The sequence below is a fragment of the Periophthalmus magnuspinnatus genome, chromosome 3 (assembly GCF_009829125.3).
Source record: "Periophthalmus magnuspinnatus isolate fPerMag1 chromosome 3, fPerMag1.2.pri, whole genome shotgun sequence".
NCBI lineage: Eukaryota > Metazoa > Chordata > Actinopteri > Gobiiformes > Gobiidae > Periophthalmus > Periophthalmus magnuspinnatus.
The window spans coordinates 3,945,700-3,972,894 of record NC_047128.1 but is presented as its reverse complement, the minus strand read 5'-3'; the positions used below and the strand labels follow the sequence as shown (position 1 = coordinate 3,972,894).

The 27,195-nt window shown below is 41.7% G+C and overlaps 1 protein-coding gene across 1 annotated transcript in view; it reads left to right on the top strand.

Annotated features, from left to right (window-relative positions):
- The window catches only part of fbn1 (fibrillin 1), a 191,416-nt gene that overhangs the window by 15,206 nt on the left and 149,015 nt on the right, over positions 1–27,195 (top strand). The window contains exons 4-6 of the mRNA XM_033983222.2: positions 7,324–7,422; positions 13,311–13,406; positions 14,639–14,734. Of these exons, the coding sequence (XP_033839113.1) occupies positions 7,324–7,422; positions 13,311–13,406; positions 14,639–14,734 (291 nt within the window). The remainder of the gene's footprint in view (positions 1–7,323; positions 7,423–13,310; positions 13,407–14,638; positions 14,735–27,195) is intronic.

The following is a 27,195-nucleotide window of genomic DNA, read 5'->3' as shown; positions in this document are numbered from 1 at the left end:
GAAATCACAGCGACCATTAGAGGCAGCACACGCTTAGGTTCAGAAAGCTGGAAATTGACCAAGTTTACACTGCCGAGTTCCAAGCAGCCTTAACGTAATATCTGTACTCGTTTCCTCATGTCTGATCTCTTTATTATTATAGATTTTAGTCCCTGCAGAGTCACTTTTTAAGACGCTCTGTGCTTTAGCATTAGCAATTAGCCATTAGCAATTAGCTCTAGCCTGGGTTACAAGTTGTATTTTATTGTAATTTTCATACACTGTCTTTAAGAGGACATTACAAAAGCAAACGCTACTGCAAACAAACAGACGTTGCTCTAATAAACTTCTTCATCTGGAAAAGCTGCTCTAAAACTGTGCACGTACCAAAAAATATCATGCGTCTGAATACTAGCGTTTTAGACTTGGTTGAAGTTAACAGTTTAAACGCCTGTCTCCACCTTTCATTGTTTACAAATACAGTATCCCATCATACAATCTGCTTCTGCTTCACACTTGACAGTGATTGGTTAAATCCACCTGTCACTCACTCAGAGCATCGTGGAGTCTGACCAATAGGAGGAGTGGGCGAGGAAAACAGGCGGTCGTAGTATTAAAGTGCGTATGACAGGTTTTAGATGATTCTCAAATCTTTACTTAGTCTGGTGGACCTATTGTAAATATAAATTATAGTTTAACACCGATCAAGAAGCAGTTTGTGAAGAAAAGTTGAAAATATGTCAGAAATTACAGGAAGTAGAGCGTCCCACACTGATGACATCACACTGGGAGAATTCTATCTAAAAGTCAGAGACAATTTACACAAAAAAAAAAACATTTTTCTGATACTTTAAACACAATTTCAACAAAATAAAAAGGTAAATACCTTTTTTTATAATTTGAATTGTCAAAGAGTACATTAGAGGAGTTTTGAGCAGGGGCGGTGCCAGAGGGGGCCTGGAGGCGGTACTAGACTCTCCTAGAATGGCCAAAGCTTCCCCATAGTTCCTCCAAAGAAAAAATCTAATGGAAACTGCAGATAGTTCAAAATGAGAATACAATAAAAAATAATTCCATATTAGCTTTTATAAATCACTACAGTGCTCACATCCATATAAGACTCTAAATCAGGGGTGTCAAACTCAATTTCACCGAGGGCCAATTTGCATAGATGTAAAAAAAAAATATGACTGTGTAACTGCCTATTTACCGATAAACTGACATTTTAAGACAGTCATACATTTTAATTTACCTTGTCTCGGCCACATAAAATGACATGGTGGGCCAGATTTCGCCCCTGGGCCTTGAGTTTGACACATGTGCTCTAAATGAACATGTTAAGATTGAAGAACTTACCGTAGCTCCTCCAACCAAAAATGCCAGTCTGGTTGCTAGGTAACAGGTACAAAAATCCCAAGTGTGATGTCACGATTTTCAACCAGGAAGTACAATTTTAACCCTAAAAAAATAGATATTTAAGGTTTTGATAAAAATGTTTTAATGTTTTGGCCATTTTTTTGGTTTACAATAAAGAATCCCAGCATCCTTTCTGCTTCTGCTTAATACTTCACTGTGATTGGTTAAATCCACCTGTCACTCACTCAGGGCATGGTGGAGGCTGACCAATAGGAGGAGGAGTGGGCGGGGAAAAGTGGAAGTAGTAGTATTAACGTCCGTATGACAGGTTTTGATGATTATCTGCTCACCCGAAGATCTTTACAATATTTTAATAGATTTATTAAGTTTGTTTTTTTGGGTCTTCGATGCTTTAAACAGAAAAGCACTGAATCATCGTATAAAAATACACCTCAGAGTTGGCACAGGGTCAGTTCACAATAGAATGCCTTCTTTAGCTTGTGTACCAGTATTTTTCTCCAGTCCTTTTGACTCGGTTTTGGTTTGAGTCCAGGTCTTTGATACACGTCTTCCCCCTATTCTTTCTCTCTATCCAAAGCGTTTCCGGCTGCTCTGAGTTTATCTGGCGAAGGTTGAAATGGCAGCGAAGACAATAGAGAGACATAGACAGGAAGTAACTCGCAATATTCGTCTCCTCCTCGAGTTCATGCTCCAAATGTAGCGGAAAATCATCTGTCACAAAGATGGTTTATGCCCTTATTTTATACAGTGTTTCCAGGGCAATGGGCTTAGAAAAGGGTCAGAGGTCAAGACAGGAACTGTAAATCAAAGTATTGTTTATTATATCTACTATAAATACTGTGTTATTGTTACTGTAAAACTAAAAATGTCTTTCTTCCATATTCACATGCAATAGACTCCAGATCCACCGATATGGATTTTTTTCATGTTAAAATCCCAATAAGGATTATTTAGAATCCTAGATTGTTAGAGGAATCGATAGAAGGGCTAATTTTGATTATTTCCCCCAATTTATTTAAATTTTAATTTAATAAAACTCACCCACAGCCCCTTTTACCTTTAAGACCTATACAAGAGCTGTGTCGTTACATTTTTGTATTACAGTGTTAAAATAATAGGCTTCAGTATGCTTCAGGTTGGCCAAAACACAGTTAAGATAATTATATTTAAGATTTTACAAAAAACTTTACATTGTTTTCTTCAGTTTGGCTTTTTTTTTTTACGTTTCACATTTTTCTTCCTGGTTGGAAATCATGACATCACACTGTTCCATAACTGTCACCTAGCAACGGTGCTATAAGTCAGCCAAAACTCCTCTAATGCACACACAGATTTTTATTTCACAAATAAAAATGTAAGAAAACACAGTTATTTTGATGAAATAATGTTTAAATTATCAGAAAAATGTGTTTCTTGTTTAACTATGTTCCATGCACAACAGCGCCCTCAACCTCACTGTTAGCGTCACTACTTCCTGTTAGCGTCACTACTTCCTGTTCTCTCTGCGAGTTTTTTGCCAAATCACGCTAAAATAAAGAAATATTTAAAGGTGAGGCAGTGGACAGAGAGCTGCGCCACCATCACACGTTAAACATGACACAAATAACAAATACTTCACCAGAGACACTTCTGTGTTTAGAAAGAGGCATGTTTGTGTCTCAATGCTAACGCTAATGGTAATTTTAAGGCATAATAAATCTCGCAAGAGCTGAATTATCCTACATATAAAAATAACTAGATAGTCTTTATTGTAATTAATTAGATTTTTAATAGGTTGTTTATTTTGATGTTTTCCGATTTTAATAAAAGTGACTGTTAGACGCACTGCGCTAGCTAGCATGCTGTTGTGCACAGAGCCTCTTGTTTCCTCCACTTTTCTTCACAAACTGCTTGATTGGTGTAAAACTATAATTTATATTTACAACAGGGTTTTATTCCACCAGATAAAGTCAAAAAGTGCAAAATATCGGCCCTGGCTCTACAATAGACTTGACTTTCAATTCAATTCAATTAATCTTTATTTCGGACTCGTGGTCCATTTAAAAAACAAACAAACAGACAGACAGTAACAATACAAAACAATAAACATCTATGTTTTAAAAAGACAACCATACCAATGTCTCCACATTCTGGATTGGCAGCGAATTGCACTGCATCTTATGCTTGTGAGTGACAGTATAATTTCATTTTCTGACTTATTCAGTCTGCAGATAAACCTGTACATTAAAGTTCTCAGTACAGCTCGCAACGTATTCACTCGTGCAGTGACAAACATTTCAGTCACACTGGTCCATCGTGGCCTCCTCAAGAGCACCCGCAACGCGTCATTATAAGCCACCTGCAGCCTCTGTAGACTGGCTTATCCATAAACCATAAACCAGAGAACGACCAACACTGTCCAGGAGCTCAAACCAATTTCAAAAGAGATATTTCAATTTTACTATTACTTGACCTGTTAAATCGGTATTGAGTACAGAGTCTATTCCTTAGTATCGAGATGGAGTTTGAATTTTTAGCATCATGATAACACTGTACCACATGTCTATTCTTCCTAGGTCCAGGTCTCTCTAGTTTAGACTTTTGCATATTCGCAGACCATTCTCTCATGATAGCTTCACACAAAACCATTGGAACACAGCTGAATAATGTGATCAAATCCCTCAAAATGAAAATCTCTCTAAAGTTACCCAAAATGCATTGCCTTGGCGGCGCGATAAGCCAAAAATGTGGCTAAAATCACTTGTTTCTGTTACAAATTACAATGCTATTTCAATGATTTTTGCGGTTAACGTCTCGCTGCCTTGTCAAGCTGCGGAGTCTTGGGTGATGGGGTCAGTGCTGGCTCTAAACCTAATTTGAACTGTCTGTGGGAAAATTCAACTCGAAACATATTCAAAACACTGGCAGCTCGTTTATGGCATAAATAGCAGAAAGTGGCCGTGCTTGCTTTGGCCAAGTGGACTTTTGAAAACCTCACCATTATTTTTACACGAGACGCCGCCGTATATGGATTTAACAGTTATTATCGTTGAAAGCTCGAGATAAATTTTAGATCAAATCAAAATTGCACCATTTGGAACTACAAGCTGCCATTTTGGATTTGTAAAGTACACACTGACAACGAGCGGAGAGCAGCAGGGCCAAAACACGAGGAAAAATGGTATAGGAGTTGTTTTTATTCATTTTACCAACCTCAAAGTTCAAGGGTTCAGTTGGAGGCTGTCATTGTGTTATTGGGCAAGACACTTCACCAACTAGTTTTTGAATGTGCCTTGAATGTGGCTTCTATCAGTCTACCCCAGGGCAGTTGTGGCTGCAGTAGCTCACCACGGCCAACTGTAAAGCATGTTAAAAGTATCGAAAATCAAATACTAATCGATGCTTAAACTAGTATCAAAACTAGATACTCATTTGAGCAGGAATCGATACTAAAAAAATCCAATTCTGTCCACAGGACAGAAATGAAGCTTTCCTGAATGTCTTTAGAATGCTCTTCTCCCAGTTTAGTCCATGTTTAGTACTCGTTTAGTCCTGTTTTAATCCTGGTTTAGTCCTGGTTTAGTCCTGGTTTAGTCCTGGTTTAGTCCTGGTTTAGTCTTGGTTCAGTCCTGGTTTAGTCCTGGTTTACACCTGGTTTAGTTCTTGTTTTCGTCCTGGTTTAATCCTGCCCTAGTCCTGGTTTAGTCCTGCTTTAGTCCTGGTTTAGTCCTGCTTTAGTCCTGGTTTAGTCATGGTTTAGTTCTGGTTTAGTCTTGGTTTAGTCCTGGTTTAGTCCTGGTTTAGTCTTGGTTTAGCCCTGCTTTAGTCCTGGTTTAGTCCTGCTTTAGTCCTGGTTTAGTCCTGCTATAGTCCTGGTTTATTCCTGGTTTAGTCCTGGTTTAGTCCTGCTTTTGTCCTGGTTTAGTCCTGGTTTAGTCCTGGTTTAGTACTGGTTTAGTACTGGTTTAGTCCTGGTTTAGTCCTGCTTTAGTCCTGGTTTAGTCCTGCTTTACTCCTGCTTTAGTCCTGGTTTAGTCCTGGTTTAGTCCTGCTTTAGTCCTGGTTTAGTCCTGCTTTAGTCCTGGTTTAGTCATGCTTTAGTCCTGGTTTAGTCCTGGTTTAGTCCTGGTTTAGTCCTGCTTTAGTCCTGGTTTAGTCATGCTTTAGTCCTGGTTTAGTCCTGGTTTAGTCCTGGTTTAGATCTGGTTTAGTCCTGGTTTAGTCCTGGTTTAGTCCTGGTTTAGTCCTGCTTTACTCCTGCTTTAGTCCTGGTTTAGTCCTGCTTTAGTCCTGGTTTAGTCCTGCTTTAGTCCTGGTTTAGTCATGCTTTAGTCCTGGTCTAGTCCTGGTTTAGTCCTGGTTTAGTCCTGGTTTAGTCCTGCTTTATTCCTGGTTTAGTCCTGGTTTAGTCCTGGTTTCGTCCTGGTTTAGTCCTGCTTTAGTCCTGCTTTAGTCCTGCTTTAGTCCTGCTTTAGTCCTGGTTTAGTCCTGGTTTAGTCCTGGTTTAGTCCTGTTTTAATCCTGATGTAGTGCTGTATAAAAATGTCACCGTTGACCACAGTTATTATAAAGTGTTTCTCAAGCTTCAAGCAGAAGTTCCTCATTTTTTTCCCGTGTTGTTCTCACTAAAACACTAAATGTTTTGTGGACCATTTCTTCTGAATGTTAAACCGGAGCAGGCCCTTTGACGTGGGAGTGACAGATGTAATGAAACGGGACACTCGCTGTAGCATGTCCACAGTCATAGTACAGGATTTATGGAGCCCTTTGCATGTGTTTTTGTGAGTACTTATTTTATTACTCGTAGTCCACTTCGGTGTCTGGAGCCCGGGGAACGTGTAAAATCAGAAAAAGAGATTCAAAGATGTGAACGGGAGCAAGGAAATAGCAATAAGAGTAATGTTCTCACCAAAATAAACCAGTTCAGTGGTAGTTAAATTGACTGTTATAATGATATTTATATACACAGCTCTTTGCTCAAACATGACGCTTTTCCCCGCCCACACCTCCTATTGGTCAGCCTCTGTCACGCTCAGCCAATCACAGTGAAGTATGAACTTTCAGAAGAAGATAGCTGAAGTTAGCTTTTAAGTTTGGTAGAATTTAAACTCATTTCACTAAAACACTGTTAAGATTTTGCAAACACTTTTAAGCATTTTGCCTCAATTTGGCAACTTTTTAGGTTTCAAATTTTACTTCCTGGTTGGAAATCATGACATCACACTTACCTACCTAGACACTTACCTAGCAACCATGTAGTAAACTGCGCCCAAACAGCTCTAATGTCACAGAGAGATTACTATTTAATGATCACAATTTTAAGAAAACACCTTTATTTGGTTGAAAATCATGTTTAAAGTATCAGAACAAATGTGTTTTTTATGTAAACTGTGCCATACGTTTGGACAGAGCTCTCCCCAGTGCGGATCAATGTGCGAGTCCCTAGAATCTCTCTACTTCCTACAAATTCCTTCTTGATTGGTGTAAAACTAATATTTACAACATACATATTTTATTCCCGATTAAGGCAAAATTTGAGTTATCAGAACATGTCAGACACACTTTAAGTCTGAAATCTGTATCCAAAAATAAAGGTTAAGTTTGTTTTAGTAAAAGCCAAAAGTAAAATCTGTAACTGGACAAAAAGTTTTTTGTCTGCTCATCCAAGCCGCTTCAGTTGTGGTCAGATTACTGCTGGACACTGCCTTATATCTGTCTGAAGGCACCTGTTAGCGTGCTGGCTATCTCTAGTGTTCTCTTTGTTTCCTTTGTTTGCTTTGGGTCTGAGGGTGGAGTTATTGATGGTGGATGATGTCTAAGGCCCCCATTCCTGTTCAAGGAAGCGGCTTGGATGAGCAGCGCAACGTCTTCACTCCTACAACGTTTTGTCCAGTTGACAGATTTCACTTTGGGCTTTTACTCTGGATCAGACTTGGACGACTGAGGGATTACACAGACATAATTTTGTTTTGTTTTGTCTTTTTGCAGCTATCTGTCGCAGCTCATGTGGCGATGGCTTCTGCTCCAGACCCAACATGTGCACCTGCCCCAACGGTCAGATCTCCCCATCCTGTGGCTCTAAATCTGGTAAGAACCTCCACCCACATGACCCCATCACATCCCTGTATGTCCTGCATGCTTCTCTGGGGTGTTGACTTGTTACACAGCCAAAAGATAAAAACTTAAATCAGCCCTTTTGTGCTTGTGTGTGTTCGATAGTTATAATCTCTGACACCTGAGGATCATTTTATAATTTACATATTATTCATCTAAAACACATGTGTCCAACTCAAGGCCCGGGGGCCAAATGCGGCCTGCCACGTCATTTTATGTGGCCCACGAGAAGATAAATTAAAAGGCATGACTGTCATTTTAAAATAAGTCTATACTGCTTTAATGTGTGCACTGACAATAAACTAATGAGATTTTCCCAGCAAGTGAGAGAAATGAAGTGAGAAATATTTGCAAATAATCATCACAAAATGTTCACGAAGAGGAAAATTGTTGGCAAGGAAGGAAGTTGGAAGGAATAAAGGTGAAGGTGAATACAAGTTTGTGCTTTGAGGAGAAAGACCTGTATGTTTTTTGTGTTACGAGGCGGGGTCGGTACAGTCTATGTCGACATTCGGTTACATTTAGTGATATTTACTGCCGTACAGTCACATCTGGCCCTTCATAGCGGCCATTTTGCCGTTGTGGCCCTCGATGAAAATGAGTTTGACGCCCCTGATCTAAAACGACTTAATAAAAGAAACAAGTTGGGAGCTGACGTCGGCGTAAACGTCATCACAACAAAGCGCAGTGTAGCTGTCGGCGCCCCCTATGGACAGCTGCACATCACACTAGCGAGCGGCAAAGTTTTTTCATTTGTACCAAAAAGACTACATGACACTGCCGAATCCTATGAGTATCACCGATTAAGAAAATAAAACTGGACAACGAAAATAAGTACGGGCATTGATCGGCAAAATTACAACTTTGAGAGCGTAAATGACATGTTTAAAAGCTCTGAAAAGACCTTTTTGTAGATCGGGCCTGCTTTAAATATCATAACTCAAGTCAGAGGAGCTGCAGTTGTGTTGAAAGTGCTGGAAGGAGCAGCCGGTGCACTCCCATGTCAAGACGTTTCTAAACTAAAGGAAATGTAATCTGAAAGAAAACATTTACCGAGCGCCGTTAAACTAGCAAACGAGCAACATGACGCGTGCTAACACTGAACAGATGTTAACACCCCAGTCTGAAATCACGGCCTATGTGCAGACAATGCCACTGCGTATTTGAAGATAACGCACTTCCCCCGTGTACTGAAGCCGTCCGGGCACAAAACAGCAGCGCATTCTCTCAAAATAACGCAATTCTTCAAAATATGGGGCCAAAAAGCTTGAGCTGCAGTGATTCCTTTTTAATTGGCTTATCCATGGCTTTCACAGTGATGGAAAATCAGCACCGTTGCCATAGCGTTTAACAGTTCAAATCTAAAATATGTCTTACGAATAGTGAACATTTCTCAAAATCGTGTCCTTAGGGTCCAGGACTTTCTAGGTACTTAACGGCAGAACTTAGTAGATACTTGACTGGTAATTACTGTGGTACTTGCGGTGGTACTTTGGCACTTTTTTTAATATTGCGTATTAAAACTTTTTCTTGAACTGCAATAACACCACCACTAAACCATATCACTACACCCCTCAATAAATACCATTGTAAATAACACTATAATTAACCATTCACTTAATACAACATATTACTATAAGTACCAGTACAACTACCAGTAACTATTAATGTAAGTATTAGTTATACTGTATAAGTACAAGCCAAAGTACTGGTAAGTATCAGTATAATTACCTGCAAAAGTACCATCACAAGTACCACAGGAACTACCACAATAACTACGATTGTAACTACCACCGTAAGTACCCAGCAAGTCCTGGACCCGATTTTAAAGTGTTACCAACACCTGTAATTAGGAAGGTCTCTTTATCATATTAATTTTATTCTCTGATCTATGTTATAATGTTGTTTTCTCATCATAAACATACAAATAGGTGCCAGGAGAGATCTCTAGATTACTTAAACATGCATGGATAACATCTAAAACCTCCTCAGACATGTTTGTGATGATGGAACAACATTATAACATGGGAGAAAGCTACAGAAAAGTCAGTTTTGCGTAATAAAATCTCTAATTACTGGGCCATTCCCATGAAACAAAACTGGCACAAAGTTCAACGTTAGCGTACGTTTAAAAAAAATAACAAAAGATTATTGTTCAGATTTACTTTTCAAAACTTGCACCTGCGCCCAAACAAGCAGGTTGAACATTCACTCAGGACAACTTAGATTTTTTTCTTTCAAAAATCAGTAAATCCCATGTAGAGTTCGGACTATTAAAGATTTATGTTAATAAGAAAAACATGGTAAATATGCTTCCCCTTTAAGATAAGATAATATAAACCTTTATTTGTCCCAATGGGGAAATTACAGCTTTAATTAAATAACTTAAAGGGCCCATGTTACACTGTTTTCTGATCAATGTTCTAATGCTGTTACCTCCTCAAAAACAGACCTGGAGTTGTGTTTTGCTTTATTCACACATGTTTGAGTAACACTTTATTATTAGTCAAGTGTAACATCTCCAAAGCTCAAAACGCTCTGTTCCACCTTGTGATGTCATGAAGTGGCAGTTTTCAACAGCTTTTTAGCAGCTCCTTTTACCTTCAGTTCACTAGAGATTAACAATTCCAGGGTTGAAATAATCCAAATGATTCTAGTGAAGTTGTGTGGAGTTTAAAAACACAGTGGAGCACTTCCTGTATTACCACATGATGACATCACAAGGTGGAACAGAGTGTTTTCAGTTTGAGAGAAGAACTCAGCCTAAATATGCAATGTTTGTGTGTTAAAAGGCCCATGTTACATTCAGCTGAGTTCTTCTCTCAAACTGAAAACACTCTGTTCCACCTTGTGATGTCAGCATGTGGTAATACAGGAAGTGCTCCACTGTGTTTTTAAACTCCACACCTGCATTTCTAGAATCATTTGGATCATTTCAGCCTTGGAATTGCCACTTATCTCTACTGAACTAAAGGTAAAACATAGCTGTTAACTTGAAAACTACCACTTCATGACATCACAAGGTGGAACAGAGCATTTTGAGCTTTGGAGATGTAACAGACAAATAATAAAGGGTGACTTAATAAAACAAAACCCAACTCCAGGTCTGTTTCTGAGGTTCTAACAGCCTTATAACATGATTTAAACCTCACGAGAGTCCATTTTGTGTAATATAGACGCTTTAAGGTCTCACGATTATAAACCCCTGCACCAAACTCCTTCAAACTTTCATAATTTTTCAGTTCTTAGAAAAACTTAAGTCACTAAACCGGATAACCTTGACATCCCCTGTGACCCATTTTCCAAAATATATTCTATTGTAGTTCAACCGTATTGTTTTACGTCTTATAACGACCCCCCCATGGAGAGATGTGTCACATGATCCCTCTTAAAATCCCATCTCCGCACACACCTTTTGTTTATTTTTCCATCACTTTTCTTCCCTGTGAGAAATATTCCAACTCCGAGCCAAAAAATGTCTTAAAAAACCCCAAAACATCTCTGGAAGCCGGCGTAAATCAGCGAGTTGATCCGTGTTGCAATCCCGTTTTTGGAGGTCAGTCCCGTGGGCTGTGGGTGGGACCTCTGGGTGTGTTTGTCTTTTGGCCTCGTTCCTCTCCCAACATCTCCCCGATGCTCTCATCTGTTGTTCCTGTAAATATGTAGGTCATTATATACGACTCTGGCTCAGTGTGGACTTTGTTTAGGTTGTTCTCTCTCTCGCGCTCTCTTCTCGTGTTCTCTCTTTCTCTGTCTCTCTCTCTTCCTTTCCTCTCACGTTCTTTCTCTCTCTCTTCTTTTCCTCTCACGTTCTTTCTCTCTCTCTTCCTTTCCTCTTACGTTCTTTCTCTCTCTCTCTTCCTTTCCTCTCATGTTCTTTCTCTTTCTCTGTCTTTCTCTCTTCCTTTCCTCTCAAGTTCTTTCTCTCTTTCTCTGCCTCTCTCTCTTCCTTTCCTCTCACATTCTTTCTCTCTTTCTCTGCCTCTCTCTCTTCCTTTCCTCTCACGTTCTTTCTCTCTCTCTCTCTTCCTTTCCTCTCACGTTCTTTCTCTCTTTCTCTGTCTCTCTCTCTCTTCCTTTCCTCTCATGTCTTTCTCTCTTTCTCTGTCTCTCTCTCTTCCTTTCCTCTCACGTTCTTTCTCTCTCTCTCTGTCTGTCTCTCTCTATACAGTTCGTACTAAAGTGTACAGGAAATTATGTATGACCTTGGCTCAATATGGAAAGTTTTGTTTAGGGTGTTGACTAATGTTCTATCTTTTTCTCTCCCTCTCTCTCTACCTTCTCTCCCATCTCTCTTCTCTCCCTCTTTCTATCCTCTTTCTCTCTTCTATCTTTGTCTCTTCCTCTCCTCTTTCTCTCCCTCTCTCCATCTTGTCTGAGTTGTGTCTGTTCTCTCTCCCTCTTTTTGCTCTCGCTCTCTCTCTCCATCTTGTCTGATTTGTGTGTGTTCTCTCTCCCTTTCTCTTTTCTCTCTTCTTTCTCTCTCTTTTTATCCCTCTCTCTTCTCTCTCTCTTTCCCTCTCTCTCCATGTCGTTGTCTGATTTGTGTCTCTTCTCTATCCTTCTCTCTTCTCTCTCTCTCCCGTTCTCGCTTTCCTCTCTCTCCTCCCTCTCTTCTCTCCCTCCATCTTGTCATCTGACTTGTGCTTGTTCTCTCTCCCCACTCACTCTTCTCTCTTCTCTCCCTCCATCTCGTCGTCTGACTCTCCCTCCATCTCGTCGTCTGACTCTCTCTACCCCCTCACTCTTCTCTCTTCTCTATCTTCACTCTCTCCATTCTTTGACTTGTGCTTGTTCTCTCTCCCCCTCTGGCTTTCTCTTCTCTTCTCTCCCTCCTTCTCGTCATCTGACTCGTGCTTGTTCTCTCTCTCTTCTCTCTCTTCTTTCTCTTCTCTTTTCTCTCTCCCTCTTGTCATCTGACTCGTGCTTGTTCTCTCTCTCTTCTCTCTGTTCTTTCTCTTCTCTCTCTTCTCTCCCTCCCTCTCGTCGTCTGACTTGTGCTTGTTCTCTTCTCTCTCTTCTCTCTCCCTCTCGTCATCTGACTCATGCTTGTTCTCCCTCTCTCTTCTCCCGTCCTTTTATCTCTCCCCTCTCTCTCTTCTTTCTCTTCTCTCTCCCTCTCGTCGTCTGACTCGTGCTGGTTCTCCCTCTCTCTTCTCTCGTCCTCTTCTCTCTCCCCTCTCTTTTCTTTCTCTTATCTCTTCTCTCTCTTCTCTCTCTCCCTCTCCTCGTTGACTCGTGCTTGTTCGCTCTCTTCTTTCTCTTCTCTCTCTCCCTCTCATCGTCTGACTTGTGCTTGTTCTCTCTCTCTTCTTTCTCTTCTCTCTCTCCCTCTCGTCGTCTGACTCATGCTTGTTCTCTCTCTCTCCTTTCTCTTCTCTCTTCTCTGTCCCCCTCGTCGTCTGACTCGTGCTTGTTCTCTCTCTCTTCTTTCTTCTCTCTCTCTTCTCTCTTGCCCTCTCGTCATCTGACACGTGCTTGTTCTCTCTCTCTTCTTTCTCTTCTCTTCTCTTCTCTCTCTCTCCCTCTCGTCGTCTGACTTGTGCTTGTTCTCTCTCTCTTCTTTCTCTTCTCTCTTCTCTCTCTCCCTCTCGTCGTCTGACTCGTGCTTGGTCTCTCTCTCATCTTTCTCTTCTCTCTCACCCTCTCGTCGTCTGACACATGCTTGTTCTCTCTCTCTTCTTTCTCTTCTCTTCTCTCTCTCCCTCTCGTCGTCTGACTCGTGCTTGTTCTCTCTCTTCTTTCTCTTCTCTCTCTCCCTCTCGTCGTCTGACTCGTGCTTGTTCTCTCTCTCTTCTTTCTCTTCTCTTCTCTCTCTCCCTCTCGTCGTCTGACTCGTGCTTGTTCTCTTCTTCCCACAGTGCAGAACTGTAACATCCGCTGTATGAACGGAGGGACGTGTGCGGAGGACCACTGCATGTGTCAGAAGGGCTACATCGGAAACCACTGCGGCCAGCGTAAGTACGACTCTGACGGACGCCGCCAAACCACCGCTCCAAACCGTCGCTCCAAACCGCCACGCCAAACCACGGCACGATTTAGGTCCCGAGGTCAAATCAACCACCAGGAAATGGCGGTTTGGGCCTCGCCGCTGTCGTGGAGTCCTCAAAGTTTAAAAGCAGCGCCAACGACCTTTGTCTAAGATTCAAACTGACATGTCACGACTAGGATCATTTCAAGGCAGCGAATGTCCAAGAACTAGAACTGGAACTAGATTTGGAACTGGAACTAGAGCTAGAATTGGAACTAGAACCTGAACTAGAACTGGAACTAGAATTAGAATTAGAACTGGACCTGGATTTGAAACTGGAACTAGACATAGAACAAGAACTAGAAGTGGAACTAGATTTAGAGCTAGAACTGGAACTAGATTTAGAACTAGATTTGGAACTAGAGCTAGAACTGGAACTAGAACTAGAATTAGAACAGGAACTAGATTTGAAAATGGAACTAGAGCTAGAACTAGAACTGCAACTAGAACCAGAACTAGGTCTAGAATTAGAACTGGAACTAGAACTGAAACTGGAACTAGAACTGGAATTGGAACTAGAACTACAACTGGAACCAGAATTAGACTTGGAACTAGAACTGGAACTAGATTTAGAACTGGAGCTACAACTGGAAATAGATTTAGAACTAGATTCGGAACTGGAACTAGAACCAGAACTAGAACTGAAATGGGAAGTAGAACTGGAACTAGAATTAGAACTGTAATTTGAAATATAATTGGAATTGGAATTAGAAGTAGAATTGGAATCGGAATTGAGAATTTGAATTAGAACTAGGACACAACTGACTCAACTTTACGCCATAGTATAACGCCGTTCCCTCCTCAAAACAGACCTGGAGTTGTGTTGTGTTTCATTCACATTGTTTGAGTAACACTTTATTATTAGTCTGTCACATCTCCAAAGCTCAAAACGCTCTGTTCCACCTTGTGATGTCATCAAGTGGAGGTTTTCAAGTGAACAGCTCCTTTTACCTTTAGTTCAGTAGATGTTAGAAATTCCAGGTCTGATATTATTATCCAAATGATTCTAGTGAAGGTGGGTGGAGTTTAAAAACACAGTGGAGCACTTCCTGTATTATGACATCACAAGGTGGAACAGAGTGTTTTCAGTTTGGGAGAAGTGTGTTATTTCAGAAGTTTGAAACATGCAGATAACGTTTTCTTCTTCTTGCGTTTCAGCCGTGTGTGAGAACGGTTGTCTGAACGGAGGACGCTGTGTGGCTCCAAATCGCTGTGTCTGCACCTACGGCTTCACCGGCGCCCAGTGCGAGAGAGGTCAGGACGCACTCTCTCTCTCTCTTTCCATCACTTTCATCTCTCTCTTCTCTCTCTCATTGTTTCCCCTCCTCCTTTTCACAGACATAATAAAGGTGTATTTAAAAATCCTTCTCTTTTCTTCCTCTTTCTCTCCAACTTTCTCTCTTACACTCTCTCCCACCTGCCCCTCCTCTCTCTCTCCCTCTCTTCCTCCTCTTTCTCATTCTCCTCTCCCTCTCTCCTCTCCTCCCATCTTCTCGTCCCCTCATATGGTCCTTTCATTCTCCCTCCCATCCTTCCTTTCTCCCTCTCTATTTCTATCTCCCTCCTCTTTCTCACTTTTTCCTCTCTCTCTATTCCCCCTGTTTTCCCAGACATAATAAAAGTCTGTTTAAAAATTGAAAAATACAAATCTTTCTTTTTCTCTCTCTCCTTCCCTCCCCTATCTCCCAAACTGCCCTCTCTCTCCAACTTCCTCCTCTCTCTTTGTTCCTTCTCTCTCGCTCTCTCTATCTCTTAGCAACCTCCTCTTTCCTTATTCTTTCCTCTCCCCCTCTCTCCCCCTTCTCTCTCTTTTCACCACTGTACTTCCCATTCCCTCCCATTTTTCTCCACCTTTCTCTCTTTCTCATTTCACCCTCCTCTCTCTTTCTCCATTCTGGCTCTCCAGCTCTCTCTCCTCTCTCTCATACTTCCCTGTCCCCTCTCTCTCTTTCCCCTCTCCTTGTCTTCCTTCTCTCTCTTGCCCCTCTCTTCCACCCCTCTCCTCCTTCCCTCTCTCTTTCTCCTCCTTCTCCCTTTCTTTGTCTTCCCTCTTTCTCTTTCCCCCTTCCCTCCTCTCCTTCTCTTCTCTCTCTTCCCCCTCACTTCTCTCTCTCTTCCACCTCTCTGCTCCTTCTCTTCTTGTCTCCCTTGCCCCTCTTCTCCACCTCTCTCTCCTCCTTCTCCCTTTCTCTCTCTCCTCCTTCCCTTCTTCTCTTCCCTCTCTCCTCTCTCTTTCCCCTCACCTCCATCTCTTTCCTCCTTCTCTCCTCTCTCTTCCCTTCTCTTCCATCTCTCTCCTCCTCTTTCACCTCCTCTCTGCTCTCTCTCCTCCTTCTCTCTTTCTCTTCTCTTTCCTCCTCTCTCCCCCTCTCCTTCCCTTCTCTCTCTCTCTCTTCCTCTCGCTGCTCAAACAGCTGTCCTGACTTTGGTTCTCACCTCCTCTCTTCTCTCTCTCTTCCGCGTCTCCACCTCCTCATTCACCTCCTGTCTCCACTCTCACCTCCTCTCTTCTATCTCTCCCCCTCTCCTTCTCTTCTCTCTCTCTTCCTCTCTCTCTAGCTCTGTGCTCAAAGAGCTGTCGTGATTCTCACCTCCTCTCTTCTCCCTCTCCTTCTCTTTCCTCTCTCTCCTTCTCTTCTCTCTCTTCCCTCTCTCCTCTTCCTCTCTCACCTCCTGTCTCTCCCCCTCTCTTCTCTCTCTCCCCCTCTCCTTCTCTTCTCTCTCTCTACCCCTCTCTGTATCTCTTTGCCCAAATAGCTGTGCTGACATTGATTCTCACCTCCTTTTTCCTCTCTCACCCTCTCCTCCTCCTCCTCTTTCTCTTTCCCCTCCTCTCCTCCTCTCTCACCTCCTTTTTCTTTCCCTCTCCTTTTCTTCCCTCTCTTCCCTCTTCCTCTCTCCAGCTCTGTGCTCAAACAGCTGTCCTGACTGATTCTCACCTCTCTTCTCTCTCTCACCTCCTCTCTCTCCCCCTCTCCTTCTCTTCCCTCTCTTCTCTCTCTTCCTCTCTCTAGCTCTCTGCTCAAACAGCTGTCCTGACTGATTCTCACCTCCTCTCTTCTCTCTCTCTTCTCTTCTCCTCTCTCAACTCCTCTCTCTCCCCCTCTTCTTCTCTCCTTCTCTTCCCTCTCTTCCTCTCTCTAGCTCTCTGCTCAAACAGCTGTCCTGACTGATTCTCACATCTCTTCTCTCTCTCTTCTCTCTCTCTCTTCTCCTCTCTCACCTCCTCTCCTCTCTCTCCCCCTCTCCTTCTCTTCCCTCTCTCTTCTCTCTCTTCCTCTCTCCAGCTCTGTGCTCAAACAGCTGTCCTGACTGATTCTCACCTCTCTTCTCTCTTCTCTCTCACCTCCTCTCTCCTCTCTCTCCCCCTCTCCTTCTCTTCCCTCTCTCTTCTCTCTCTTCCTCTCTCCAGCTCTGTGCTCAAACAGCTGTCCTGACTTTGATTCTCACCTCCTCTCTTCTCTCTCTCTTCTCTTCTCCTCTCTCCTTCTCTCTCTTCTCCTCCCTCTCTCTCCCCCTCTCCTTCTCTCCTTCTCTTCCCTTTCTCTTCTCTCTCTTCCTCTCTCCAGCTCTGTGCTCAAACAGCTGTCCTGACTTTGATTCTCACACGTGCAGCTGCAGAGAAAACGTGACTCAGTCTGGATCCTGTTAACTCACATTTGTGCCTCACTTTAAACTTAAATCAGACCTTTTTCTGCAGATTGGATGTTTCAGATTGAACCAGGTCACAGTTGTTTCTTCATTTAAAACTGAAGCTGCTTTTAAAGAGATTCATGTTTCAGCGATTTTTAGATCTTTAAAGGTCCTATATTACACAAAACTGATACAACATGAGCTTTAAGTCATGATCTAATGCTGTTACCTCCTCAAAAACAGACCTGGAGTTGTGTTTTGTTTCATTCACACATGTTTGAGTCACACTTTATTATTAGTCTGTAACATCTCCAAAGCTCAAAATGCTCTGTTCCACCTTGTGATGTCATCAAGTGGTAGTTTTCAAGTTAACAGCTCCTTTTACCTTTAGTTCAGTAGAAGATTGACAATTCCAGGTCTGAAATGATCTAAATGATTCTAGTGAAGGTGTGTGGAGTTTAAAACGCAGTGGAGCACTTCCTGTATTACCACATGATGACATCACAAGGTGGAACAGAGTGTTTTCTATTTGAGAGAAAAAGGGTTTGTGTGAATGAAACAAAACACAACTTCAGGTCTGTTTGTGATGAGGAAACAAAGAACATAGATCAGAAAACAGTGTAATATGGGCCCTTTCTCTCCATAGATCTGACCAGTAACTTGGCTTGGTGGCGTCACTTCCACTTCTCTATGGCGATGTTATAGTTTTGCCAGAAATGTTGCACGATAGGGCTTTAAATGTATCTAGCATTTTCTCTATTACGAGTGTTTTTATTGCTCAAAAACACCTTGAAAAACATGTGTTCTTATTATGAGCGGGGTCGCCTCTCCACAGATCAGACATACGCCCCACCACAAAAGTTACGCAGTGCATCTTTAAAGAGCCATATGATCTCTTTCCTAATGCTGTTTCCTCATCACAAACAAACCTGGAGTTGTGTTTTGTTTCATTCACACATGTTTAACACACAAACCCTGCAGATTTAGGCTGAAAACACTCTGTTCCACCTTGTGATGTCATCATGTGGTAACACAGGAAGTGCTCCACTGTGTTTTTAAACTCCACACACCTTCATTTTTGGAATCATTTAGACAATTTCAGCGCTGGAATTGCCAATCTCTACTTAACAAAAGGTTAAAAAAAAGTTGCTGTTAACTTGAAAACTACCACTTGATGACATCACAAGGTGGAACAGAGCGTTTTGAGCTTTGGAGATGTAACAGACTAATAAAAAAGTGTGACTCAAACACAACTCCAGGTCTGTTTTTGAGGAGGAAACAACATTATAACAAGACTTAACACTCACGAGAGTCAGTTTTGTGTAATATGGGACCTTTAAAACTCCACTGCGTAACATTATAACACATAAATGAGACAATAATATTAACAGTTATTCGTTGTGTTGCTGGAGACATGGGCTGGCTAAGTTGAAGCAGCATTAATCTAAAAACACTCTTTCTCAACCAGTGTGGTCAGAAAATAGTGTTTGAAAACCACAGGAGCAGTATTTCCCAAACTGTGGCCTCGAACCAAGAAATTAATCACAGTAAAATTTTAGGTCTCTGCCACAAAAGTCGGATTTTATTTTAAAAATGGTTTGGGTGAACGGCGAACCCCACAGGTCGTGTTTATGCTGGTCCCAAGCCGTAACAATAAATCGTCAAACTAATAGAGAACGTTAAACTGTTTCAGAAGCAGAACTGGAGCTTGAGGAGCAACATCAGTTTTATTCTTTTTTTTTTTGTTTTGTTTTTTTGGTCAGTTTCGTCTCTTAGCAACCAGCTTTCACGTGGAAACAACACAACTGTCCGCTCTCATAGATTCTGCAGAAATTCGCTATGTTTTTCAGCCCAGTGTCATGTTTTTTTTCCCGTTTATTTCTTCCCGATACGACTGGACCGTGCTTGTCCCTGATTGGCTAACCCACCTGTCAATCACGCCCATTTTGAGTAGTATTACGATAAGATTTGAGCTGTAGAAGGGTAAAAAAAAATCAGTTCTTTAATGATTAGCGGCAGATATTTGGACTTTTTAGCGTAACAGCTATCGGTCTTAAATCTCCAGCAGGGGGCGATGTTTTGTTTTGGTCGATCTCCTGCCTAAAAATACACACAAAGATTTATATTAACACTTTAAGACAAAAAGATAGCTGCACAAAACGGGACCACACCACTTTCTTATAGATTTGTAGGGAGAGTTTGCAGTAACTTACATAATTTTAGGGAAATAATCGAAATCGGTTCTGCTTATCTGCGCAAAAATATCAGCAGATCAGTTGCCCTGGATTCTAAACAGTCGTATCAGTCGATCTGTACTAAGGAGTCTATTTAAAATTGTTTTACTGGGATTGTCTTGCATAATTATTGTTGTGTCAGTGACGTAAAGTAGTTTCAGTGTCCTTGTTTATCGCAGTATTTCTTTGTAGCAATAATTGTGCTTCAAAATGTGCTATCGTGACAGGTTGAACCGCTGTACTCTACTATTTTTTCCTATTCTTTCGCCTTTATCGACATAAAAGCCAGCGTCAGAGTTTTCAGACAGTACGAAGGTGGTCTACTCCGTTCAGTGTAGTGAAGAGTGCAGTGAGCGTTATACTGGAGAAACCAAACAGCCATTAAATAAGAGAATGTACCAACACTGTCGCAAGAGCAGCTCAGGACCCCAGTCTGCTGTGCATCTCCATCTCAAAGCCACTAACCACTCCTCAGAAGATAGTGAGATTCAGATCTGAGCCAGAAAAAATAAATTCTTTGAAAGACCAGTTAAAGAAGCAGTTTTTGTTAGGAAAGATAATCCATTATTGAACAGGAATGGGGTCTTAGACATCAACTATCTCCTATCTATAACTCCATTTTCAGCCACAAAGCAAAGCAAAGAAAACAATAGTGCTAGCCAGGATGCTAATAGGTGTGAAAGGGGCTGAATGTATCTGTATAATCCCTCAGTCGTCCAGGTCTGATCCATAGCAAAAAGAAACATAAGAAATCTGTCAACTGGACAAAACGTTGTAGGAGTGAAGACGTTTCTCTGCTCGTCCAAGTCTCTTCTTCAGTTGTGGTCAGATTCCTGCTGGACACTGTCTTATATCTGTCTGAAGGAGGAGCTAACGGCACTGAAACTAAAAACACCTATTATTTACAGTTTCTTTTTGTAGGCTAGGTCTATTGTGCTACCCTAAGCGTTCACTGTGCCTGAGTCCTACTTAGCATAGTCATTCAAACCCCTAATAAGTGATTTCACACTTATTAGCATCCTGGCTAGCTCTGTTGTTCTCTTTCAACTGAATGATGATGCTAAGTATGACTCTGACACATTTCACATCCAGCCAACAAACAGAACCTGTAAACAGTAGGTGTTTTTACTTCCAGTGTCGTTAGCTTCTCCCTTCAGACAGATATAAGGCAGTGTCCAGCAGGAATCTGACCAGAACTGAAGAAGACGCTTGGACGAGCTGCCAAATATCTTCACGCCTACAACTTTTTGTCCAGTTTCTCATGTTTCTTTTGCAGCAGCTCAGACCTGGACGGCTGAGGGATCACACAGACGTAGAAGTTGTCGTTTTCTTGGCCTCGGCGTCTAAACTTCACAATGGCAGATTTGTGTTTCTCTGTTTACTCCCACGACCATAGACACAAGTGCGGTTTATTATTGTATATTTACAGCGCGGCCCTGGGTCTAAAGTGACCGTTGTGTTCCACATCTGAAGCCTCTGCTCTGGGGATCGTCTTGTGCTGGGCTGGCTGCTGTCGGCGGACCTCCCAGCCTCCCGTGGTCCGTCTCAGCCTAAAGAGAGTGAGACGTCCAAAGTATACAAGGCAGATCGAAACACACTACTGCACTGGTGTGTTTGGGGCGGCCATGTTTAGAGACGTTTTGGAATGTGGAGAGTCGAGCTGAAAAAGAGATTGTCGATTTTTTTCTCCACAACTTTAGATGAATATTTTGATGAGATTTTACATATTTTCTCCCCTGGCACCACTAAAAATGTTCTGCAAACTATAGAACTAAGACTGAAAAGAACGTGATCATATTTCAGTTCTTTTTAATATGTTTTTGTAAAGTCCAAAGTCACAGCAGCAGTCGCCAACGGAAAGTTCAACAGACAGATTAACCAACATTCATAGAAAACAAGCAAATTGAGAACTGTAACAGAGCACCCCAGTCCTTAGACTCGAAAAACAAAAAAAACAACAATTTTTAACCCATTGGCCATCGATTTCTAAGCAGTTGGTTTTGCACTTTGCTGTTTGTACCTGCAGCATAGACTGTGTACATTGGTCCCTTGTTTATCGCGGGGGTCACGTTCTAAAAATAACCCGCAATAGGTGAAATCCGTGAAGTATCAGCTTTATTTTTTATGATTATTCTCTATGTTTTTGTCTGTAAAACCCCTCACCACACACTTTATACACTTTTCTCACACAGGCGTTAACATTTCCTCACATTTCTGTCTCGTTTAAACTCTCTCAAAGTTCAAACCTTCGTAGGCGTCTTTGTCGGTGCAGAATGTTTCATCGACATTGTGGGTTTTGTTGGGGAGAAAACAAATTGCAAACGTACAGCACTTCAGAGTCACACTGCGATACAACATTTATGTAACGGAGGAGACTGATGGACAATGGTCTACAGTCCAACAGCCAATCAGGACGCAGAACACAACGCACGTTCAGACACTGTAAAAAAAAGCATGTAAAATTGCACACACAAAAAAAAATCCACAAAACAGCGAGATCACAAAAGATGAACCGCAATATAGTGAGAGACAACTGTATTATGCAAAATTGACTCTTGTGAGGTTTAAACCATTTTCTAATGCTGTTACCTCCACAAAAACAGACCTGAAGTTGTGTTTTGTTTCATTCACACATGTTTGAGTAACACTTTATTATTAGTCTGTTACATCTCCAAAGCTCAAAATGCTCTGTTCCACCTTGTGATGTCATGAAGTGGTAGTTTTCAAGTTAACAGCTCCTTTTACCTTTAGTTCAGTAGAGATGGGCAATTCCAGGGCTGAAATGATCCAAATAATTCTAGAAATGAAGGTGTGTGGAGTTTAAAAACACAGTGGAGCACTTCCTGTATTACCACATGATGACATCACAAGGTGGAACAGAGTGTTTTCTGTTTGGGAGAAGCCTAAATATGCAGGTTTGTGTGTTAAACATGTGTGAGTGAAAGAAAAAAGCACAACTCCAGGTCTGTTTGTGATGAGGAAACAACATTAGAACACATTAATCACACTTTTTTGAAATGATTGGGCTGCATTTCTGTGTCAAAGTCCCCATATAAAGACATATCAGTGACTTCCTCTTTCTCTCCCGGAGCTTCCTGAAATAATAAACATAAATTTGAGATACGGCGCAGGGCAGAGAAGTGTGTAGATTCCTCACAGTGGGGTAAACAGTTTGGCCTGGTCTCTACAGGAAGCAAAGGAACTCACATCAACCCGGAGAGTGTTTGAGCAGATAAGGCCAGCGCTAAAACAGCACGCAACTACCTGTCAAAGGAACAGCATCAGCGCTACAGGCTAATAAAAGCAGCTAACACGTATAATTATAACTGTTACTGCAAAAACAGACCTGGAGCTGTGTTTTGTTTCATTCACACATGTTTGAGTAACACTTTATTATTAGTCTGTAACATCTCCAAAGCTTTAAATGCTCTATTCCACATTGTGATGTCATGAAGTGTTTTGTTTTTTTTTAAGTTAACAGCTCTGGAAAAGCAGCTGTGCAGTAGTAATGTAAGGTTATGCAATCAATGTATACAGTTGTCCCTCACTATATCACGGTTCCGCTGTTTCGTGGATTGTTTTAGTATATTTTAGTACTTTTTTACGGCGTATGAACGTGCATTTTGTTGTGCGTCCTGATTGGCTGTTGGACTGTAGACCATTGTGTTGTGCGTCCTGATTGGCTGTTGGACTGTAGACCATTGTCCATCCGTCTCCTCCGTGCCGTGTCTCCTGTCCAGTACAGAATGTGTTCAGACAAATTTACATAAACGTTGGATCGCAGTGTGACTCTGAAGTGCTGTATGTTTGCAATTTGTTTTCTCCCCGACAAAACCCACAATGTCGATGAAACGTTCTGCACCGACAAAGGCGCCTACGAAGGTTTGAACTTTGAGAGAGTTTAAACAAGAGAGGAATGTGAGAAAATGTTAACGCCTGTGTGAGAAAAGTGTATAAAGTGTGTGGTGAGGGGTTTTACAGGAAAAAGTAAAGCTGCTACTTTGCGGATTTCATCTATTCCGGGTTATTTTTAGAACATAACCCCCGCGATAAACCAGGGATCACTGTATAGGACCTTTAAGTGTACGTTAACAGTATGGGGTGACTGAACTGCTCAAATAAATCTCTCAGATGAATCTATACTTGTATGCACGAACGTTATCTCTGAGTGTGGCTTGTAACTCCCCTTTTTCAGAGGAACTTGGGTCTGTTACACACATCTAAGCCTGTCTGGTGTTTGGCTTGTGGCCCGCCGTAGTGAAGTCTCTATTAGTACAGTGTGATTGATTGGGGAGGCATAGTTCATTATAAACATGTGCTTCCTATAGAAAACAGTGTCATTTTTCTTTCACTCTCGTTGGCTCTTTGTTCTTTGGGTCTTTGAAGTGTTTGAACTGTCAGTAAAACTCTCAAAGTTTAAGCTGTGACCCACGACGACAAGAAGTATGGAGTAAAAAAGCTAATATTTATATTTCTTGCATTCACTTCACTTCACAGACCCATAGACTGTATATATAAATGGACGTAGCTAACCTGCTAGCCGCCGTGTGTGCTTCCAGCTCCATCGACTCTGGCTCCAGTTCACTTTCTATTGAAAAACTGTGTCCTCCCTCTCGATTTTAGTCTTAAATGTTCGTATTAACCCGCTCTACATGATCCTGTTTTTTTTTTTTAATTTCACTGTTGTATCTGTAAATCAAAATATGAACATTAATAACAGACAAATCAGGCGCCTTCTTTCCCTAAGGTCACTCCTGCTAGCTTTAGCAACAGGTTTGATTGACAGCGTTGCTAAGGGCTGCTCCTTGCTAAACCAGTGATGGGAGCAAGAAGATATGTTACCTTCAACAGCCTCGCTCTGGATTGGTTCTTTGGTTGCTATGATACTCGCAGTCAGAATTCGGCTCCAAATGAGCTGCTATAACTTCTAGCCTCGATGAGCTTCATTTGACCGGAGCTAAACGCTATGGGTGATGTCATGCTCACTCAGTCCACTTCTTTATACCGTCTATGTTTAAAACCGAGAGAAAAGTCAGAATCGGCTTTGTGCACAGTAGCGCCCGGCAACCTCACTGTTAGCATCACTACTTCCTGTCCAGTTTTATCTCTATGAGGTGTTTGCTGAGTCACGCTAAAATGAATAAATATTTAAAGATCAAGCTCTGGACAGGGAGCTGCAGGTGGGTCAGGGGTCAGAGGTCAGGGGGATAGGGTCAGACAGTGGACAGGGAGCTGCAGGTGGGTCAGAGGTCAGAGGTCAGTGGGATAGAGTCAGACAGTGGACAGGGAGCTGCAGGTGGATGTCACTGATGACATGTTAAACGCGACACAACTAAAATACTTCACCAAAGGACTCTTTTGTGTTTAGAAAGAGACATGTTTGTGTCTCAATGCTAACGCTAATGCTAATTTTGAGGCATAATAAATATTAAAACAACACCACAGACTGATGTTTGTATAAAAATAATTGGGTTGTAAAAGGTGACTGTTAGCTTTGAGGCGCAGTGAGCTAGCTAGCGTGCGACAGATAGTGCACAGAGCCTGTTGTGTGATATTTGCTGTGTAACTGATGCAGTTGTGTTGACCTGATTTATGGTTAATATCTTTGTATTTACTGGGTCTATCCACATGGAACCAAAACTGGCACAAAGTTCAGCGTCTTTTCTGTCAGAATAAATAATCAATATAAAATAAACAAATACACAAAAGTTTAAATTTCAAAATGGCTTTAGAAAGTGGTGTCCTCATTCAACCCCCACTATGCAATTGTTGTCATTTGAAAGGATTTAAGATTTTTGTGTTTGGATTCTTTCAAAGCCCCCGCCCTCCATCTGGATTTATGATCATGTACGACCAGTCAAATTTTTCAGGATGAATATCTGTGTGGCTCAGTTGGTAGAGCGTTCGTCCACAGATCTGAATGTTGCTGGTTTGAATTCCGTTTGCTGGTTTGAATAGCTGGGAGCTATTTCAGGGTCACGCCATTTTTAGTGGTGTCCGATGTCCAGTGAGTGAAAAAGTAGTGTGCTCAAAACGTCCTATAATGCACCTTGGGAAGTAGTGTCCAGCGCTGGTCACTAAACCGGTCAATATAAACCATAATGCATTGCGGGAATTGGAAAAACAACAGCGGACAGGGACTGGTCTTTAACTGGACACAACACGACTGAATGAAGCAGATAGAAGAGCTGGTTTATCTCACTGTGGATCCTGATTATGAATTAAAAAAAACTCTGTGATGGTGCAAAGTTGCTAGCATTAGCCACTAACCTTAGCTTGAGCTGTTAGCAGAGCGAGAATTTCCGCATCTCAGACAAAAATGGGACATTTGGACCCAGCCGATGCAACAGTCCTTTAGCTGAACTTATTTGACGTTTCAATGGAAAAGTGGTGTACTAGTGCTGTTAGTATTATCGCCCTGTAATCTAATGGTCGACGGTTCAATCCGCACTGCTGTTGTTTTTGGACTGCGCGTGTTTTCTCGTTGTTGAAATAGGATTAGCACGTAGCATTAGCATAGTATGGTCAAGTGTTACTGTTAGCTTTGAGACACAGTGAGCTAGCTAGCTAGCGTGCGACAGTGCACAAGAGCGTATTGTATGATGGGATTTGCTGTCAGATTGCAGATGTGTTGACCTGGTTAATATCTTTGTATTTCCTGGGCCTATCCACACAGAACCAAAACTAGCATGAAGTTCAAAGCTTGTACTGCTGTTGTGTTGTTGAACGGTGCGTGTTTGCTAGCTGTTAGAATAGAATTAGCACTTAGCATTAGCATAGCATGGTCAAGCATAACCCTTTATGAATGGATCGGTTGCCTAGGTGGTAGTTGTGTTCATCTATTTGTTGCGTTTCCGTGGTGATCCGTGTAAACTCCGGTGTTTTTGGTTTGTGGAGTGTGAGTGGATCTGCTGACCTGGAGCCCATGCAGCTGACGGCAGTGAGAACAGCCCTGAATAAACTGTGTCTTTGTCAAATCCAAATGTGATTTAGGCTGGTATGTGAGATGCTCCGACGATCGCACGTACGGATCGCTGCCTGGGCTGGGAAACCGGGGAAAAAAATTGGGAAAATAGTCTTGTTGTTATTATAAAAATCCTTCAGCCAATGAAGCGAAACAGAAATGCAACTGTAGCAACTTTAGATCTAATATCCTTGAGTTAAGCGATGAAAACGTAGAGCACAGAGCCATTGGCGTGTTTCAGATGACATCACAACGTTCTATAGGTGAATAATATTTAACGCCCACCCCCCAGTTCTGGAAGTCAGTTTCTCGTGCAGTTTTCTCATAGACTTTCAGAAAAACAATTGTATTCAAAGTTTGAAAGCTTGCTCAGGGCTACGTCGTAACTAATGTCAACAAAATCTGCTAAAATCTGTTTCTGAAACTTTATAAACTGCCAAGTTATTAAAGAGTTTGGCAGAATCTTGTGCTTTAAACATCGACTGTATAAAGAAATGGCCTAAGGGAGTGTGTAACGTCACTGGTTTTCTAATATGGTTGATTAGATTTTTCTTGTTTTATATATAAATGGACATAGCTAACCTGCTAGCCACCACGTTCCAAATAGGAAATTAGCATGGGCGCGCTTCTGGCTACTTCGACTTGTCATTTTGGTCTTAAAATGTTCGTATTAACCCGCTCGACATGATCCTTGTATCTTTATTTTGCTAGTTTGTCTGTAAATTAAGTCATGAACATTGATAAAAGACAAATCAGGTGCTTTCTTTCCCTGAGGTCGCTCCCGCTGCCGTTAGCAACAGGTTTGACTGACAGCGTTGCTAAGGGCCCGCTCCCTGCTGCGATGAGCTTCATTTGACTGGAGTCGAACGATGTGGGTGACGTCA